Source organism: Chionomys nivalis, chromosome 1 (assembly GCF_950005125.1).
Source record: "Chionomys nivalis chromosome 1, mChiNiv1.1, whole genome shotgun sequence".
Taxonomy (NCBI): Eukaryota; Metazoa; Chordata; class Mammalia; order Rodentia; family Cricetidae; genus Chionomys; species Chionomys nivalis.
This window is the reverse complement of record NC_080086.1, coordinates 171441834-171463219: the sequence shown is the minus strand read 5'-3', so window position 1 is coordinate 171463219 and position 21386 is coordinate 171441834. Positions and strand designations below refer to the sequence as shown.

Here is a 21386-nt window from a genome sequence, read left to right as displayed (position 1 = left end):
TTGAGCTGCGGTGAGGAAGAACATCGTGTTGGGGAGTCTAAGACACAATAAAGTTGCTCACTCCATGGCTAAGGAGAGATGGGGGGCAGGGAGACTGACTGGTGGCTCAGTCTCCACTACGTAAGTCCCTCTAGGACCCCACAACCTAAAACAAGGCCCCAGATCCCAAAGGCCCCACTACCTCCTAAGAAAGTTACAGACTCATGTGCAGTCAGACTCTCTTGTTGGGACCACCAGTCAGTCCCCAAATAATGACCCAGAGACTTCTTATTGATTGCGAAAGCTTGGCCTTTATCTTGGGCTTGTCCCAACCGGGTCTTATAACTCAAATCAGCCTGTCTCTATCAATCTATGATCTGCCACGTGGCTTTTTATGGCTTTTTCATTCTGTATGTCCAACCTGCTTTGCATCTTACTGGCTTCTCTCATGCACCTAGATTCTTCCCAAGTTCCTGTCTTTACCCGGAAGTCCCACCTAACCTCTTCTGCCTAGCTATTGGTCATTCAGCTCATTATTGAACCAACCAGAAGGTGCCTTTCACACACTGATCAAACATCCCCTAACTTTGGTGACCAAGTTTCCAGCATGTGAATCACCTTGGTGGTCTTGAAATCTAAATCACCTCAGCAGCAAGAGCTTGAGTGGGATATGGGGGTACTCACTCACAATCCCAGCACTCAGAAATGGAGGTAGGAGGACCATCGTTGGCTAGGTCGGGGATAGTTCAGTTGGTAAATCCTGCAAGCAAGATCTGAGTTCCAACCCAGAACCCACATCCTTGTAATCCTAGTACTGAAAAGACAGAGGTAAGCAGACCTCTGGGGCTCCCTGGCCAGTGGGCCTAGCCAAACAAGAGACTGTGCTAGTTTCTCTTCCTCCTCCTCCTCCTCCTCCTCCTCCTCCTCCTCCTCCTCCTCCTCCTCCTCCTCTCCTCTTTCTTCTTCTTCTTCTTCTTCTTCTTCTTCTTCTTCTTCTTCTTCTTCTTCTTCTTCTTCCTCTTCCTCTTCCTCTTCCTCTTCCTCTTCCTCTTCCTCTTCCTCTTCCTCTTCCTCTTCCTCTTCTTCTTCTTCTTCTTCTTCTTCTTCTTCTTCTTCTTCTTCTTCTTCTTCTTCTTCGACAGATTCTTTCTATAGATTCTATAGAGCCCTGGCTATCCCAGAACTCACTATATAGACTAGGCTGGCTTTGAACTCACAGAGATCCACCTGCCTCTGCTTCCTAGTACTGGGATTAAAGGTGTGTGCTACCATGCCTAGTCTTAGTTTTTGAGTCAACTTGACATAAGGTAGGGTTATCTGGGAAAAGGGAGTCATAACTGAGAAACTACTTCTATAGAATCTGCCTGTAGGCAAGTCGAGGGAATTTTCTTGATTGACTACCAATGTGGCGGGGGGGGGGCACAGCCCACTGTGGGTGGTGCCACCCCTTTGCAGGTGGTCCTGGGATGTATCAGAAAATGAGCTGAGCAGGTCAGGAGGATCATGTCAGTAAGAAGAATCCTCCATGGCCTCTGGATCAGTTCCTCCCTCCAGGTTTCTGCCTTGTTGGAGTTCCTGTCCTGAATTTCCTCCGTGATGGACTGTTATCTGGGAGTGTAAACTGAAATAAACCCTTTCCTCCCCAAGCTACTTTTGGTCATGGTGTTTTTTATCACTGCAAGTCCTAAGACAAGTCCCTGTTTAAAACAAAACACAAAACAAAACAAAATAAAACAAAAACAAAACACCTTCCCAAACCAAGGTGAATGGTACCTGAGGAATATCTTCAAGATTGGCCTCTGGCCTCCACACCCGCGCATGCCTGTGTGCGGTACCTGCCCCCAACACACATTCATCATTCGCCATACAGGAAACTCATTGCTACCCTTGACTGCATGAAACCCTCTATCAAAAACAAAACAAGTAAAAATATTAAAGAGACAGACATATTCTGAGCAAGCTTTCCTTCCCACATCCACTAGGTTAGCATGCAGTTGGAGAACTGGATTGGTATCATTTTCTTGCATTTGGAAAAAAAAAAATCGCATGTAGAGCGACCTGAAAGTACGCGTCGGTCCAGAGCGTCTTTCTTTATCAAAGCCACCCCATTTGCCTTCGTTCTATGCCCTGCACAGTTTGGAGGCAGATCGCTTGCTTTGATGGTACAGCTCTTTCCCCTTTTCAAATCCCTGGGGGGAATTTCCCTCCTGGCTTTCTTCTTCTGCACCTGGCCAAGTTCCCTGCACACAACAGCCAGTCAATAAATATCTGTGGTGGCTGGTGATGATCAGGAGTGAAATTGAGGAAGCCTTTCATGTGTTGATAATGGCGGCGCTGTGCACTGGATCAGGCGTGAGGGGCCGCCAGAAGCATCGATGATTACCGTCGTAACTCCATCTCCCTGGACCGACTTAGCAAGCCTCTGATTGAACGATGATAAAGGTATCATTTTCCTGCATTAGGAGGAAGAGGTATATGGAGATTTGACGTGCGCGGTGTTTCATAACTTTCTCTGGATAAAAATAGGGGCATTTGTCTTCTTTCATCTAAGGCGGAATCATTTCTGAAATGGAGTCTTAAATTTCGAGGTGTAGAACATTTCCAGTTAAACATCCTTGAGAAAGCTCGCTTCATGTTTTTCTGCCCAAATGGAGAGTAAGATTGCAGAAACCTGTTACCTCCCGATAATGGGCGCTCTGAATGGGGGTGTGGCTGCAGGAAGTCAGTCACTGCTGGAGGCCTTCTTACTGGACGCTGGCTTTTGTTTCACCCTAGTGCTGTGGTTCAGGGGGGTGGGGCCACAGTGTCCCGAGAAAGAAGAATAAAGGGCAGTCCTGTATAGTGGCATTTTGGGGGCACCCACCTTGTGAGGTACCGTGGCAGCAAAGGTGCTGACATGTTAGTGGCACAGAGGACGGAGACTTCCAGGGAATGGGGACCAGGGGTGTTGGGAGAGCAGTTGTCTGCATCCAGTCGCTAGTTGATGCTGTGTGTTAACCTCGTGAAGGCACTGCAGGGCTGCGGCTGAGATTTTGGCATAGAAGGGGTGGGGGCAAGTATGAATGAATGGTCTCCGCGATGCAATGCTATTGTATTTTTTGTATTTATTTTTAGTTTATTGTAGAGAGGTTTGCTTGCACTTATACGTGTGTCTGTACCACATATATGCCTGGTGCCCACAGAGATCAGAAGATGGCACCAAATTTCCAGAAACTGGAGTCATAGAAACTTGTGAGATGCTGTGTGGGAGCTGAGATTACAGTCAGTGCTTCTAACCACTGAGACATCTTTTTAGCCTCTCCACATTATTTTTTTCAGACAGTGCTCCTCACTGAATTGGAGCTAGAGTGGCCAGTAAATCTCTGAGATCCTCTTGACTCTGCCTCCCTGGTGCTGGGATCACAGCCCATGCTGCCATGCCCAGCTTTTTCCATGGTGTCTTGGGTACAATTCAGGTCCTCATGATTGCATGGCAAACGTGTTACGGACCAAGTTATCGCTCTAGTCCCAATACCTGCATATTTGAAGGGAACACCTTCAAGGCACAGAGGCTGGGAGATGTAATGTTTTATTCGGGTGATAAGAACTAAGATAAAAGTCAAGGGTTCTGATTACCCTAGAAAGTTAGAAGGGCTACTCTGTGCTATGTTGTCAACGACCCCGGTATTGCCCTCTGCATCTGCCTCTGCACAACTCTGGAAGTTGGCCATGCCACTCCTTTGCTGTGCCTTGATCTGTCTGCCCACACTCTTCTCTGTTGCCGGTCATGCCCCTGCAGCCTCCCATGCTTGCACCCCATGTTTTGTGAGAGAAGAAACAGAAGCGGGGGGGGGGCGGTGTCGGGATGAGTTCATGGTGTTCTCTGCCTGTGGGGATCGAGACTGGCTCCAGTGTTGCTTTGAGACAGTGTCATCTGGAAAAAGTAGGATCGTAATTTATCCTCACGGTTGGGGTGAAGGGGAGAAATGAAATAGGTAAAGACAGTATCCACAGCCAGCCCACCCTTCCCCCCCCATTTGGGGAGAGCCAGTTCACATCAGCCAGTGAGTCTTCTCACTCCCCAAAGAAGCCTTCTGTTAGGTCCCTTAGGCCACTGTGTTATCCTAAGAGCCTGGTTCAGCAAACAGCTCCCTCTGATACCTTTGGTCATGTCTACCTTCCTTAGTGGAATGGCTAGTGGTGTCTCTGCTTGTGCTTGCTGCACCGGCAAGAGAAGAGGTGCTGGGTAAATTGAAGCCGGTTGAGACAGGCTCAGCAAGGAGGCAGAGAGACTATTCCAGCAGGGAGATGAGATTGGGTCAAGCAGACTTGAGAAGGGTCATGTGGCAGGAGGGATCCTTTAGTGTCCGAGGCAGGGTTCTAGCCACACATAGCAGCTGTATACTAAGCTAGGCAGTCCCTACATGGTCATACCAGAAAAGAGGTGGCCTGGTTTGCAGAAAGTGAGGGGAGTAGAGACAAAGTGGGGAGAGCAAGGCTCCTGCCACCGTGTGCCTAGCAACTATGGTATCAGATCATGTGGGAAAAGGAACAGAGACTGAAGGGGCCAGGCAGGGGTGGATGGTTGATATCTGTGTTAGGGTTAAGCAAGGACATAGTTGCAATGCTACAGTCTGTCCACCAGAGGGCAAGAGAACCCCACACATAAGACCTAGAGGACTGGCTGCAGATCAGAATCAGCAGCGCATATTCTCATTCTTCCCAGAAAAGAAGAGGCAAATGTTTCCCAGCTCCTAAAGCCACGTGGAACAGAAGCATAAATTGTAGGCATGCTTGCTATGACAGGGAGTGACATTATAAGGTACCCTCCCACCCCACTAAGGTGACACAGGGGAGATCTCATTTGGACCATGTATGTCAATTCTCCACTTCTTTGCTTCATTGTTCAAAATAAGAGATAATTGCCATTTTTATCTGAGAGGACACCAGGCTCGTGAGAATACCACTGGATGTGGCAGGGCCACACCCTCAGCTCTGAGGACCCAGCTAGTCGTCTGTCTGTGCCTTGGGAACAAATCACACCTGGCAGTGGGCATGGATGAGGGTTCCCATCTTTCTCTCTTGGGGTCAGACTTAGGCCAGGGTAGCTGCACATCACTTTGACCCTAGGTTTCTTCATCCATAATGTGGACATTTAAAACCAGCTCTTAGCCAAGGTCCTGAACATCGAAGATAATATCAGTGCGCCAAAATTCTCTTGAGCGCGAAGGCGGGAGAGTTCAATAAGGACTTGGATGAGGGCCTGCCCTCTTCTCCATCCCCCAGGGCTGAGTGCTGGTTTGGATCATGGAGGGTAGTGAGAGGAGAAATGGACAAAGTGAGAGGCCATGGGGTCACCCAGTCTTAACCTGTCCTGAGACCACGGTTCTCTGGGGTGGCGAGTGATGACCCTAGTTCCCCAAGAGGTGACATTTGCAGAAAACACTTTTGGGATGGACTTAGTCCACACCAAGCTTCCATGGTCCCCTAGGAATGAACTAAGACGGCTTCATTTTCCTCTAGGTGGTTCCCTTTTCTAGATGGTGGCATCATTCAGCTGGAGTCCCCACTTGGCTGCATGTTATGTCAGGAAACAGTGCTCTAGAGCACACTGGGGTGCTGGTTTCCTCCACCCACTTTTCTTCTTCTTGAGAGAGCAGGTGTGTGGGAATATTCACGGGTCCTGACAAGTCCCATGTCTGTATGAATAAAAATTCTTTCCTCTTAGCAGACGAAGAGCAAGTCACCCATGTGTCACCTGTTCCCTGGTCCAGGGCAGAGGACGCATTTGGCTGATGGAGAGACAGGGATGAGAGATGGGCTCCTCTCTGTTCAATTGGTTTAGTCGTTCTGTAGCCTAGGGAGGGACCGCAGAGGAAGCAGACATTCACTGTAGCTAGAGCAGGGAGGGAGACAGTTAGATCAAATCAGGTGGGATGGAAGGCTGAAGAGGCTGTCTAGGAGAGAATCTGCTTCAGAGACAAAGAGAAAGAAGAGGGTGAGGGTTTCCTAATGGAAGAGGTGGTCCAGGTTACGGTGAGCCTAGGACCTCTGTCCTCTGCTAGTGGTGGCTCTGTTGGTCATTTGTGGGAAGCAACGGGAGCACATATGATGACACCTTGGGGTTTGCTGCTGAGCTGGGAGTGACCTCCACGCTCTCAGAGGATGCTGTCTGCTCAGGTCTCTGCAACCTGGTCTTCTATCCTCTACAGAATCACAGGTCAGTGCCAAACATGGCCTCTTTCAGGTCACATGACCCCTTCACCAGGTGACAAGTGGGGTCGAGTGCTGGCTCCTGGAAGACAGGACAAGGACAAAGACAAGGTCTATCTAGTGCTGTGGATGTTCCAGGGCTCATTAGAAACACAAAGCTGCATGCATCAGAGCCCTGTGATTTCTCCAGAGTCTGGTTGTGCAGCTGTTTTTGTTGGGGGGAGGAGGGGGACAACACAGATTCTTTGGTCTTCCATGTTCTCGCCTGTGCAATAGCAGAGCTCACCTCTACTCATCCCATCCTGCCCTACCCTGCCCACCCCATCTCTGCCCACCCCTCTCTGCCCACCCCATCTCTGCCCACCCCTCTCTGCCCACCCCATCTCTCCCCACCCCTTGCCCATCCCTGCCCTGCCCACCCCATCCCTGCCCTGCCTTCAGGTGAGGTGTGATGCCAGTGACTATGAACACACTCTGTGCCCTTTGAAGGATGGTACAGACATGGAGAGCATCACGATACTCCTTCGGGTAAGAAGGGTCCTTTCTCTCGCTTGTCCTTGCATCTCCTCTGCTGCCTGTCATCCCCCCCTTTTTTTGGATGCCAACTCTCTTACGGACAGCTAGCTTCATGGTTCCAGTTGGAGGTACCAACTTGTGTATTTATTCCCCGGTTAAAGTAAGTGGAGAGGAAAGTACCCTTCTAGCCTGGTCCATTTTATATTTGATACCAGCTTAGACAATTCTTGAGGGGACCAGCAGGGGGCAGTGGCACCTCACATCTCAGACTCTTCCCCTAAGCTTCCCCTAAGCTTCCTGGCCACAGCCGTGGGATAGGCCAGGAAAGCCACCTCACTGAGCAGTGTGTGTGGTGTGTGTGTGTGGTGTTCATCAGGCAGACCGAGAATGTCTTAATGACCTGTGCACTGTGCAATGGATGGTGTGGCAGGGCCACCCCGACAGTCAGGCCTGGGCACAGACGCTGATTTCGTTCCAGAAGCATAAGTTGAAGGGGAGCTGTCTTACAGGACATAAAAAGGGGCAAGACTCCCAGTGCTGCCCATGGGTCACTAGTGTCATCCGAAGCCCTATCCAGAGACAGTGGCTATAGAGGAGACTCAGGTGAGTCCTAAGGGACTCTCCTGCCTGGATCCTCTAGAACCTACTCTGGAATTTAGGGGGTGACAATAACAAGAACCTACTCAGACAGGCCTTGAGGAAGGACCCAAGCCTTGACCTGGAACCTATCCTAACCATCGGGAATACCAGCCGGCCGTCCTCTCTCCTACCAGTCACGACCCTCCTACTTCACTCAAAGTCTATTCCCAGCTCCAGTCCCTGCCCCCGGTACACAACTCCTAGTAGCTCAGCCATGCTCACTCTGCTAACTCCTGTGGACATCTGTCCAGGGTGTGGCTGCATGAGCTATTGCATTAAAGTTACTACAGCATCAGGTCCTGGGCATCCTTCCTCCAGCTTAGCATTTGGGGACCTTGCAGGACGATGCTCCATGAGGGTATGCACTGACCAGAAGGGCTTGGCTCGGGGTTTTGGGGGACTAATAACTGACAAAGATTGGGTTTCTCCTTTTTGGCTTAAAGAATTTTTTTTAATTAATTAATTAATCTATTTATTAAAGATTTCTGCCTCCTCCTCGCCGCCGCCTCCCATTTCCCTCCCCTTCCCCCAATCAAGTCTCCCTCCCTCATCAGCCCTAAGAGCAATCAGGGTTCCCTGCCCTGTGTGAAGTCCAAGGACCACCCACCTCCATCCAGGTATAGCAAGGTGAGCATCCAAACTGCCTAGGCTCCCACAAAGCCAGTACGTGCAGTAGGATCAAAAATCCATTGCCATTGTTCTTGAGTTCTCAGTAGTCCTCATTGTCCGCTATGTTCAGCGAGTCCGGTTTTATCCCATGCTCTTTCAGACCCAGGCCAGCTGGCCTTGGTGAGTTCCCGATAGAACATCCCCATTGTCTCAGTGTGTGGGTGCACCCCTCATGGTCCTGAGTTCCTTGCTTGTGCTCTCTCTCCTTCTGCTCCTGATTTGGACCTTGAGATTTCAGTCCAGTGCTCCAATGTGGGTCTCTGTCTCTGTCTCCTTTCATTGCCTTTCAGGAGGATGCCTATATGTTTTTCTTTGGGTTCACCTTCTTATTTAGCTTCTCTAGAATCACGAATTATAGGCTCAATGTCCTTTATTTTTGGCTAGAAACCAATTATGAGTGAGTACATCCCATGTTCCTCTTTTTGGGTCTGGCTTACCTCACTCAGGATAGTGTTTTCTATTTCCGTCCATTTGCATGCAAAATTCAAGAAGTCATTGTTTTTTACTGCTGAGTAGTACTCTAATATGTATATATTCCATACTTTCTTCATCCATTCTTCCATTGAAGGGCATCTAGGTTGTTTCCAGGTTCTGGCTATTACAAACAATGCTGCTATGAACATAGTTGAACATATACTTTTGTTGTATGATAGGGCATCTCTTGGGTATATTCCCAAGAGTGGTATTGCTGGGTCCAGGGGTAGGTTGATCCTGACTTTCCTGAGAAACCGCCACACTGCTTTCCAAAGTGGTTGCACAAGTTTGCATTCCCACCAGCAATGGATGAGTGTACCCCTTTCTCCACTCTTTCGAGACAGGGTTTCTCTGTAGCTTTTGGTGTCTGTCCTGGAACTAGCTCTTGTAGACCAGGATGGCCTCGAACTCCCAGAGATCCGCCTGCCTCTGCCTCCTGAGTGCTGGGATTAAAGCCCGGCTTTAAAGAAGTTTTTAAGGAGCCTTAAGTTGGAGGGGGTGTGGCCCTTTGACCCCATTGCTCCTTGCCCATCAGCAGCTACAGCTAGTTCTGTGTTGAGATTTGTAAGTCACTCCAGCTTCCCACAGGTTACAGCAGGGTCTTCCCAAGAGTCCCCTCCTCGGAAGACAAGGATTGAAGGTAATATTTACTCAGATCTGAGACACATACCATGCCTCAGAATATTCTGGGCTGAGGATGCAGGGGTGTTTTGTTCTATTTACTCTTAAGCTTTTTACTGCCTAGCTCTACCATTGCTAAAACATTTACTCAGCAACATTCATCCACGCTCTCCTCGGTTGAACCTGCATGCCTATTTTTTTTTTTGAGTACTTACTATGTACTGTGTACACCCTCCCTACTCTCTTGGATTGCTGTAATATTTTAGGCCCCAAGAACAGTCAGGCCTTACTATTCTGATGAGAACCAGCTGTGGCTCCAGATGTGGAACTAGACAGAGGGGTAGAACAGGATGGAGCCAGATGATAGTGGAACAGCCTGGCTGTATACTGTGAGACAGATTCAGGGAAGAGGAAGCCAGAACAGGGCAGGAGGTAGAACAGACTGGGGAGAGAAAAAAGAGGGACAGGCAAGTCGGACCAGGGAGAGGCAAGGGACCAGGGATAGGAGGAGGTCATTCCTTGATGAAGGGGCTCTTGGAAAAGTCAATCTATGGGACAGGGACTTGGTATAGATAGGAGAGCTGGTGGGAGGACCAGATGGTGGCAATCCAGTAAGAGCCTGGAGTTCAGGTCGGGAGCTAGCAGCTTGACGCAATTCTCCTGGGAGTGTCAGATCATAGCTCCAGCCACAAGCCCTGTTTTCTGCAGTTGCTGAGAGCAGTCCCGCTATGACAGGGTCTGAGAGCTTGGGTATGTTGTGCATTCCTGACTGTGGGCCGGGAGGGTGGACCAGGTGCTATTTGAGGACATGGGGATAAAATCATTAACAGGGCAGAGCTTTACCTTCAAGGAACCACTGCTTGAGGACTCGAAGGTGAACCAGCTCTGGTATGGTGGCGGTGTGGGAGACGTAGGACGACAATAGACAGATGGACAGATGACGGACAATGATAACACTGGTCCTGAGAGTTTCCTACATGCACCACGCTGAGTGCCTTCGTGGCTGCCAGTCTGGCCCTGGTGCCTGTGTACCTTACCTCAGCCAGGTAGCATCTCTGCCTTTCTCTGGCCAGGGGTTCAGCACAGGTTTGTTCTGTGCTCCTTTTTTGAGCCTTCTGCTGAATGAATGCTGGCACTTGCAGAATGAGTGCCGTGTTGACAACCATTGATGGTTCCACATCTTGTACGTGGGAACCTTGAGCAGTTTAACACAGGGTCGTGAGACTGTGGCTGACCAGGCAAATCCATGAGGAGACATTGCGGGACAGTTTGACTCCAGCGTGTGGACAAGCCCCTCACTGTGGATGCTCATGCTTCCTGCTTAGAGGCCAGTTTGTCTCCATCCAAGAGTCCGTATTCAAGATTTTAGGAAATCTGTAGGGAGGTGAGTTCTGTTTTTCTCTAGGTGGTTCTGAGAGCCTAGAAGCCAAGCGGAGCTTCAGATTCCTGACTTCCCTTGGTGCTCTCAGTTTAGTGCAGTGTGGTGTGCCTTTCCCCCGCAGGTGCAAAGACAATAGCTGAGCCCTTCTCCTTTCCCTTTTCCTCTCTCCCCAGTTTTCCTCTCTTTCTTTCCCTTCCCCCCACAACCCTTTCCTTCCCTTCTCTTTTTGTCAGTCTTGGAACTGAACTCAGAGCCCTGCATATGCTAAGTGAGCAATCTAACACTGAGTTATTTCCCTAACCTTTGAAAAGTGTGTGTACATGTAGTGTCTCTGTGTGTGTGTGTGCATGCACACATGCATGCATGAGCCTGTGTGTACGCACACATGCACCCATGTGCGCTCATGTGCATGTGTGTGTGACGTGTATGTAGGGCATGTGTGTACATGTGTGTGTGCAGGTGGACTCACCTGTGCATGTGCATATGGAAGCCAGAGCTCAGCTTTGGATGTCTTCCTCTATATGTTTCCATCTTATTTTTTGAGACAGGAGCTCACTGAACCAGGAGCTTGCAGATTGCCCAGGCAGGATGGCCAGCAAGCCTCCAGGATCCTTCTGCTTCTGCCCCATCTGCAGTAGGGTGCTATGTACCACTATGTCCAGCTTTTATGTGAATGTTTGGGATCTGAGCTCAGGTCCTCATCCTTCATCAGTAAGTACAGCATCCGCTGAGACATCTCTCCGGCTGGTAAAGACTGCTTTTAAGTCTCTTTCAACGCTTTCCTCCTCAAGTTCACAGAAAAATCATTAAAACAAAAATCTCAAGTCATGGCGTTCTTTAATCTCTAATCATTTGCTCAGTGTCAATCCTATAAATTGTTTCCAGCTCTTGCTTTCTCAAATGAGACTTTAAATTGGACACTTTAGGAGTTTGGGGACTGTAAGGAAATGATTGCTACTTGGTTTCCATATGTTTCAAAAAAAAAGTCCTCCAACAGGGTTGATTGGTGATTTAAGAACATGAGTATTTTCATACTTCTCCCCCATGTCAGGCTCTGTCTGGGGCTTCTTTTCTGTAGGATAGTGATCCTGTCAGGAAGGAGTTGTTACCCCCATTTTTGGGTGAGAACAATAAGGCTCGGGAAATGAAGGAAGAAGTGTGGCTCAGATTCTAAGACAGAAACCAGTCTTCAGGCAAATTCTATCGTATTAAAAACGGTTTCCTCATGGTTTTTATCTTATTAAAAATGGTTTATTTATAGATGCTGTGTCTGCATGTATGTCTGGGTACCATTGTATGTTCAGTGACCATAAAGGTCAGGAGAGGGCATTGGAATCCCTGGAATGGGAGCTAGTGATGGTTGGCATCCCCCATGTTGGGGTTGGGAACTGAACTTGAGTCTTTTGTAAGAGCAGCAAGTACTCTTAATTGTTGAGCCATCTTTCCAGCCCCAAATTTTCTTATCTTAATAATTCTCACAACTACTATGGATTGTACTTGGTACAACACTTGCATTTGGAGTGGTGAGTGCTTGCCACATTAGCCCAGATACCTGAGTTTGGTTGCTGGAACCCAGGTGGAAGAAGAGGACCTACTCCTAAAAGCTGGGCTCTGGTCTTCTCTGTGGACACACCCTCATGCACACCTCCTGCTCCCGAGCACCCTGAAACCCCCATAGCCACATATGTCTGTGATCCCAGTGCCCAGGGACTGAGGCAAAAGAATGGTAAGTTTGAGGTCAGTCTGAGTTATGTGGTAACACTTTTTTAAAAGGCCTCAAAACAGTACATTGGTTTTAATATGAAAATGATGTTCTTTTTATTTCTGTGAGCCTTGGGATAGAATTGATGTCTTGGGAAGGTTGCTGCATCTCTACTGTGGCCTGGAACCCCCTGCATGGAGACCCTGAGATAGCCCGGTAGGAAACCCTTTCCTAGGGCTCATGACTTCCCATCTGGCCTTGCCATGTGGTTCTTTGGCAATATTTTCATCTTTCCTTTTCCCTAAGTATCAACTTTGCGTCTTCTGAGATGGAGATGCTTTGCATCTTCGAGCTGCTTTGAAGATAATGTGAAATAAAAGACGCGAAATGGGCCGCAGAGAGCAGAAACATGACATTTTGGGTTAACATTTACATTTTGACATCAGGAAGCCATTTGACCCACACTGAGCTTCTGATTTATTGTGTCTCCAGATTTATTTTTATTGCATTTCCACAGATTTATTTGACCTGGAGTTTCTGTTCTGCTCAATTTCTCAGGGTCCAATGGAAGTTCATTTTTCTCTGACTTGATGTGTTGCCTGGAGGAGACCAGCAGGGATGGTGCAGGGTGAAGGGTGTCCATGTTCATAGGAGTGGACATAAGTCAGGCCCACAGAGTCTCTGAGGTTAATTAATAAGGTTAACTAGTGTGGTTTAACCAGGCCCACACTAGTTGAGCGTTAGTCTGTGCTGAGTACCGAGAAGGAAGGTGGGGTGCACAGGAACTGCTTGTAAACCAGGTGCTAGAGTAGCTCTGTTCTGGGACCAGAGACTGCTCTAGGGCTGGAGAGAGACCAGTGGACAAAACAGCTAAGGATTCCTGCTCTGGATGAGCTTAGAGTTCTGGGTCTGCGCGCATGTGTGTATTTAGAGTCTAGTGTATCTCTGTGTGTGCATGTCTGTGTTTGTGTATGTGTGTATATCTGTGTGCATGTCTGTGTTTCTATGTGTGTGTCTTTGTGTGTGTGAGAGTGTATGTGTCTCTCTGTGTTTGTGCATGTGTGTATTTAGAGTCCTGTGTGTCTGGTGTGTGCATGTCTGTGTTTGTGTATGTGTATATGTCTATGTTCATGTCTGTGTTTCTATGCATGTGTCTCTGTGTGTGTCAGTCTGTGTGTGTATCTATGTGTATGTGTGTGTGTTTGTGTATTTAGATGTATGTGTAAGTAAATGCATGAACAAACAAATTCGAGAGTACATTGGAAAGGGGAATGATTTGGGCGGGGGGAGGAAGAGTTTTAGAAGGTACTAGGCTCACGGCTGAACAAACCATCACTAAATCAGACTTTTAGGATGATCAAACAAAAAAATACTAGAAGCACCCTGAGAGAAAATTCACACAATTTTCAAACAAGCAGCAAGGAGGTCATTAGCTGACCCTCAGCAGATGCTGAGAGCCACGCCAGCGCGGTGACATCTTTCAAGAGCTAAAGGAAGACCATTGTCTTTCTAGACCCTGCTGCCACTGAAGGTTTCCTTCCGAGTGGAGGGATGGGCTGGGAGGGTACCCTGGCAGTGAGCACTTGCATAGCATGTGGGAGGCCCTAGGTTCAGTCCCTGACAGGACACAAAACAACAACAACAACCACACCACTGCCATCTGAAAGGGAAATAGCATCTTAGAACAATTCCTGAGACAGAAGAGAAAGATCCCAGATGGAAGCACAAGGCCGTAGGAAGGAGTGGGAAGCAGAGGCGACCACATACTATCCTGATAAATAAGTGTACACAGATATTGACGAGCAAGAGTCATTTCTTGTAATGTGCATCTTATCTTCCAGGCACTCTGAGTGCATTATTTATTTATTCTTTATGGCAATCATCTGCGTTTGGCCCCATTATCAGTCTGTTCATCACACAAAGCCTGGAGCTTACAGAGAAAGAGCGACTTGAGGCTACTCTAGCAATAACTTGAGTTGGTCTCACCCTCAAGTCTGTGTTTCCCTTATGAAATTCCCCTTCTCTGAGGTATCAGTAACTTATGACTTTAAGTTCCAGGAAGATGGGGTTCCAAGTGTGTCAGATAGGTGCTGTCATTTCTATATGTTTTCCACTTATCGCTGAAGGGTAACTCACAGTTGTTCAGTAAGAGGAGGGTAACTCCCTCTATGAGGGACTAGTGAGAACATTCTGCTTCAGATAGCTTCTGTTCTACCATTCGTTCATCCTCCATATGCATGCATGCATGCACATACACATGCATGCACACAACTACACACACACACACATTCATCCATCCATCCATCCATCCACCCACACATCCATCCATCCCCGTACACAAGCTTCCCACATACACACACGTATCCATTTATCCACTCACCCACAATCCATCCATCCATCCATCCATCCATCCATCCATCCATCCATCCCACACACATCCATCCATCCATCCATCCATCCATCCACCCATTCATCCATCCATCCATTCATCCATCCATCCATCCCACACATATCAATCTATCCATCCATCCATCCATCCATCCATCCATCCATCCGTCCGTCCGTCCGTCCGTCCGTCCATCCGTCCTTCCATCCACCCACCCATTCATCCATCCATCCATCCATCCATCCCACACATATCAATCTATCCATCCATCCATCCATCCATCCATCCATCCATCCATCCATCCACCCATTCATCCATCCATCCATTCACCCACCCACCCATCCATCCATTCATCCATCCATCCTTCCATCCATACAATCATAAGCCATCCCACAAGACTCAACCAAAATCTTGCCTGACCATGATGTCAACCCTTTTATTTATTCAGGTCACTTCCTGCTAGCTTACCTGTGGGAGACAGACTTCTAAGTATTACAAAAACATCCTCTATTGTCTCTGACATGACAGTTCTTCTGTTGCCAGCTTATAATATCTTAGAGAACAGAGGCCATGACTTTTTGACCTTTTATCTTCCAGTACGGTTACTCTGTATTAACATGGTGTTCAGAGTGGACTTGGCTGGTCCACATGCAGGATTTGTTGCTAATGATTTACCCCATCTGTCACTAATAGTGAAGTCAGCACCCAGTGTTTTGGTTGTGTTATATAAAGAACTGCATGGTGTTTAAAGTTCGCTTGAAAATTGAGTGGTAGAATTCAGTGGGGTCCGATCATGGAAGCCTTTACACAACATCAGTAACTTTTATTGAGTCAGGTCTTGCTGGCCCACGCCTTGACTCCCAGTACTCACTTGGTAGAGGCAGGTGAATCTCTGAGTGCAAGGCCAGTTTGGTCTATAGAGTGAGTTCCAGGATGGTCAGAGCTAGTCTGGTGAATTATATTTAGATGATCAATTACGCAAAGTAGTTCCAAAATATCACCAGCTGAAGATATTTAATGGAGTTTGACTCTTTCTGTAACATTTTTTCACACTCACTTGTGAATGTCTTTACAGTCAAAACATTCCAGATGCCCCTCACTCCCACTGCTTGGGCTCCACACTGAGCTCCGTGCTCATGGCTGACTTTTACTCTATGAAGCTCTGTAGATGCTCATGGAAGTCTGGACATTTGTGGGTAGAGAGGACACCCATGAGGGCAGCCGTGGTGAATATTGATGAGTGACCCATCATGAGACTAGGACTCTAGTGTGCCAGGCCAGCTTCCACTGTGGAGGAAGAGAGCAAATGTGGAAAGAAGGGTACGTGGCATTCCTGGCTGGGCAGGATGCAGCCAAGAGGGCATTGTGGATCTCCAGGGGTCCAAAGAGACAGTGGATCTCTTTTAGCTTGGCAGGAGCCAAGAGGGAAGAGATGGAATAGTCTTGAGTTACCTGAGGACTCCACATGCCCCAAGAGGCAGCTGCATGAGGAGCCTCCTATGTGGGTCTCAGGTGAGTATGAGAGAGGGAAGAGAATTTAAAATGGCGCAGGTATGATACATGGTGGTGTGCGAACTTCACTTCATGTGTGGGTGTAATCTGTATTTTATGTAAATTGAACTTAATGAAGAGAAAATTTTCCAACCAGTCTCTTTAAATAGTCAAACTAATTGTATTTTATTGAAATAAAGTCTAACCCTACACATACATACATACATACATACATACTATATATGTGTGTGTGTGTGTGCACAGATGCATATTCAGCTGCAATTTGTAAAAATTGGTTAAATGCATTGAATGCATCTTAAAAAGCTGGCATCCATGGTATTTTGGTAATAACTGCATTAAACCCTCATATCATTTTGAGAACTGGTGTCTTTACTATGCCGAGTCTTCCACTTTGTGAATGTTGCATGTTGGTCAACTTAATTATATCTTTGATTTATCTCATTAATATTTTGTCATTTTCATCATAGAAGTCCTGTATATGCTGATTAAAACATTATGCTTGAGCCTGGCGTGGTGGCACATATCTAAAAATCCCAGCACTTGAGAGGCAGAAGAGAAAGAATTGCAACTTTGACACCAGTGCATTACATAGCAAAATCTTGTCTCAAAAACAAGGACTGGGATGTAGCTCAGCCGCAGAGTGTTTGCCTGGCATTGGCAAGGCCTTGGGTTTGATTTCTACCTAGGTGGTCATAGTTACATCATAATTGTATTCTTGGCTTCTATGTTTTCTTTGCTGGTAGATAGACATAATTTTATATCTGACTTCAGATATTGTATCTTGTTACTTTGCTGAATTCACTCACTTGTTCTAAGAGTTTTGGCTGCAAATGTCCTGGAATGTTCTTCATAGATGACCATGTCCTTTACTGTTTGAAACAGTTTAATTTCTTCCTAATTGACACACTGGGTGGTTTATTTATTTATTATTACTGTTTTGGTTTTTCGAGACAGGGTTTCTCTGTGTAGCCCTGGCTGTCCTGGAACTTACTGTGTAGACCAGGCTGGCCTTAAATGCCCAGAGATCTGCCTGCTTCTGTCTCCTGAGCACTAGGATTAAAGGCCTGTGCCACCATACCCAGCTGGTTTTATTTTTTTAAGAGTAAAAGTCATTCAATGGAGGGAACAAGGTATAGAAATCCCGTTAACCCCAAACACTTCATCATAACACTACAAGATATATTTTGTATACTAGCTAAAATAGATTACAGATTTTAATAAAAACCATGAAATCACAAAACTGTTTATGGACTTATTCACTTAAAAAAAAAAAGAAAAAAATCAAGACAGAATTGAAACCAGGAAAATAATTAACTTTAGATTCTCTCTCTCTCTCTCTCTCTCTCTCTCTCTCTCTCTCTCTCTCTCTCTCTCTCTCAACGTGTTCTTTAGCCTGCATTTGGTCCACCAGTATCACTGTTTCCTGGTCTACTTTCTAAATGTTATTCACACCTACACTTACAGCTCTTGACATATAAGCATGTGTGTGTTATAGGCTAGGATCTATCCATATGTAACAGATAGAGAAGGGTACACAAAGCTCCATGCCTTCAGAATGGCCATTCTAACCATTCTAACTGGACAGAGGTTCTCTGTGGGCACACTGTTGAGGACTGGGTGAGGAAATGACTTCTATAATCTAGCCACATGATGAGTTTATTAGTGAGTTCACTAGTATCAAGTAATTTTAAAACTTATGAGACATCGAGATGCAGGACTTTGGGAAGAGTTCTTCCGCACAACACACACTGTCCAATGAAAATTGATAAACCAAACTTCATCCAAATAAAAAAAATCCTTGGGCACCGTCTAAGACCCCATGAAGGGAGCGAGAAGACTAGCTATAGATTGGGAGAACAGCATCTGAAGCCGTGTATCTAACACAGACCCCATCTCTAGATGATATCAAGAGCTCTCAAGAGCAGCAATGAGCAAACAAGGAAACGGGCAAGAGATAGGGAATGTCACTCATCACGGACGCCTGCAGATAACAAGCAAGTGCCTGGAAAAGCGTTCAACCCTGCTAGCTGTCAGGGGGATGCACGTGAGACCGTGTCATCACACAGCCATGAGATCAGTTAAAATAAACAATAGCAACATCCACTGTACTAAATGCTGCCGAGGAAGGGGGGAAGCTGGCTCTCAGGGATTGTTAGTGGGAAAGTAAATTGATAGGATTACTCAGAAAAAAATCAAAATATAAGAATCCTATATAATCTAATAAGTTACATCCCAGAAAATTTAAAAAAGGATGCATATACAGACTCCCTGTGTGATTGTTTATATTGGCTTTGTTGGTGATAGCCGAAAACTACAAATGGCCAGAATGCTCCACCGTAGCTCAGCAGATAGATCCACAGCCTCAGAAACAGGAACAAATGTTCATACAGGAAACAACTCGGGTAATCTCGAGGCGCACACTGGTCTCAGAAGGTCATGTGTTACATGGTAGTTTTATATTAGAGTTTAGGGTGACAAGCTCTAGCACTGGGAAGAAAGTGATCGTTGCCAGGGGCAAGGAATGGGAGGACACGTGCCATTCTGTGGCTATAGCGCCAGGGAAAGTCCTGAGGTTGTGGAACAGTTCTGTTTGTGGCAGCGACAGGAATCTATACATTTGACAAAGTGATTGAGAATCTCACATCGACGTGGAGCACCACCACTGTTCTTTTTTCTTTTTTTTTTGAAAAAAACCAAATCTTTATTGTATAGAAATACATATATATAAAAAAACCCTCAAAGATGCTATTCTCTCATTTCCCCATCTTCCTCCTCCTCTTCAACGCCTCGGATATAAAGGACATTATTACACCTTATTAGAACTTCACCCAGATGTCCAGACAAGGCACCATCTATGTATTCTTCTGTATTTGCAAGCTGCATGTTCATGTAGCCATCAACAGAGACCAGGTAGCCCTTATATTCCATCCCCCACTTGAGTTTCACCATCACTGGTTTTCCTGTCAGTCCATTGAGAAAAGGCTTGGGATTGAGGGGTAAACTCATCGCGAACACTCGCGAGCGCTACACCCCGCTCGCCGTCGACCCCGCCGCTGCAAACCCCTCGTGCGTGACTGGAGCAGCCGCCGCCGACCCGGAACGCGCAGCGCTCGGAGAAATGCCACTGTTCTTATTTTAATATGCATCCTCTTTATGTAATAGAATCTCAAGAGAAGGCTGATTACAGGGTGGAGGGGGACCGTTCTGCTGTTTACATCTTCCTGCGGATAAGTGATGACCTCACAACAAGAAGTTAAAAAAAGTGAAGCTAAAAAGTCCAAGCTGTACCAGAAGGTAGAGAGTATAAAAATAGCTTCGAGTGTTCACCACCCAGACCCAGGAAAGAGAAAGACCCCTAAGCTCCTGGGTATATGTCCCCCCTCGTATCCCCTTCCTGAAGTAGCTGCTGGCCTGATTTTGGTGTCTCAGTTATCAAAAAATGATTCCGTTCTTGCTTAGTGTGACTATAATTGTTTTCTTTGGCAGACATTTGCAAGATTCATATTTTTAATCCATGTCCTTTTGATATTTATGTAACCTTATATTTTTGATATGTACCTTGAAAGCAGCCGATATATTTTATTAAAAGTGCAACCTGATTACACTTGACTTTTACACGGACCATACAGTTTATTTCCATTGATTATACTGATTATACAAATTACCGGCTTATTTAAGTATGAATACACTTTTATTTTTTTGTGCAAGAACTTTTGTCTGTTAGTTTTTTTCTTTTCTTTTGAGACAGGGTCCTGCATGTCCAGGAACTGCCTGTGTAGACCAGGCTGGCCTTGAACTCACAGGGATCCACCAGTCTCCTGAGTGCTGGTTCAAAGGTGTTCATTTCCATGCCCTGTTCAGTGCGGCCCTTTGAGATAGTTTTATTCTGTATCCCAGGTTTGCCTGGAGTACACCGTGCAGCCTAAACTGACCTTGACCTGGGGTCAAACCTACTCCTTCAGCTTCTTCAGGGTTGTGCTGCTTACATATGGGAGCTACCATGCCTACTTCAAGTGTGATATTTTTTGAGGTAAAGTCTTACTAGGTGTCCATGCTGCCCTTGAATTCAATATCCTCCTGCATCTGCCTTCCCAGAGTGGGGTGACAGGCATGTGCCACCATAGCCAACTATGCACTGTGTTTTTCCTGTCTGTTCTAGGTTTCTTTCTTTTATTTGTATGCGTGTATGCATAGACATGTAGGTGTGTATGCACATGTGTGTGTGCATGTAGAGGTCAAGGGTCAATGTTAGGTTCTTTTCCCAACTGTTTTCTTCCTTACCTTTTGAGACAGGGTCTCTCACTGACCTGGGACTCACTGATTGGCTAGAATAGCAGGCTGTGGAGCCCCAGGGATCCTTTTGCCACTACATCCCAGCACCGGGATTCCAGGTGCACCCCGTTTCTTTTACATGAGTGCTGGGGATCAAACTCACAACCTTTTGCTAACACAGCAAGTATTTTACTGACGGCCTTTTCTCCAGTTTTTTTTTCTGAGTCTTTATGGATATGCAATACATATCAATACAATCAAGCATGTATTTCTTTTTCTTCTATAAAATTATAACAAACCCTAAGAGGCCCGTACTTAGATCCAACAGGACTAATCTTGTCTCATTTATGCCTTCATTCCTTTTCTCCATTCTTCTTGATTATTTTGAAAAAAAAAAAAAAGCAGAATATCTTATAAGTCCATTTCCCACTGACTTAGTCAAAAGGCAAACAACCCATTTAATTTCATTCTTGAAATTGCAGATTGCTTCGCTAAAACTTGGTGTTAAAACACACCATGCACTAATTATTAATATTATCAATACCTAGTTTGCAAATTTTTCGGATTCTTTGTTGCTGTTGTCTTTACATTTTCTTCATTTGAGCCATAGTTGATGAAGACCCATGTGTTACAAGTCACTAACATGACCCTTCCCATCTACATTCCCCTCCAGCTCCGCTTGTGTGTGACTGCCGGGGAAGCGGGTGGGTTGTAGCCTGGTTTCCTGTTGTCTGTACTTGGCTGATTTCAGACCGTCTCAGTGAGCATGCTCCCATTCCCTCTGTTACCTGTAAACGAGCAGTTAGTCCCAGGTTTGATTTGATTAAGATGTCTTTTTAAGAGCATCTGATGGGCTGTTTTGCATACTGCTATCAGAAGCTTCTACTGTCTGCTCTTCTTTCCCCTTTCTTTTTATGATATTAGCTGGCATTAGTCATTATTACTTTGATGTGTTCATTCATCAGGGGCTAGAGAATGTGGCGGTACTATGATTCTATTGTTCTTTCTTCATTCATTAGCTGGAATACCTTGACAGGGAGAGA

General features: G+C 46.3%; 1 protein-coding gene across 1 annotated transcript; it reads right to left on the bottom strand.

Moving 5' to 3' along the window:
- Positions 1-18771: 18771 nt before the first annotated feature.
- LOC130884286 (small nuclear ribonucleoprotein F) lies at positions 18772-19186 on the bottom strand. The gene has a single exon (XM_057785370.1). It carries the CDS (start codon positions 19075-19077, stop codon positions 18817-18819), a length of 261 nt encoding a protein of 86 aa, XP_057641353.1. The 5' UTR covers positions 19078-19186; the 3' UTR covers positions 18772-18816.
- Positions 19187-21386: the final 2200 nt, after the last annotated feature.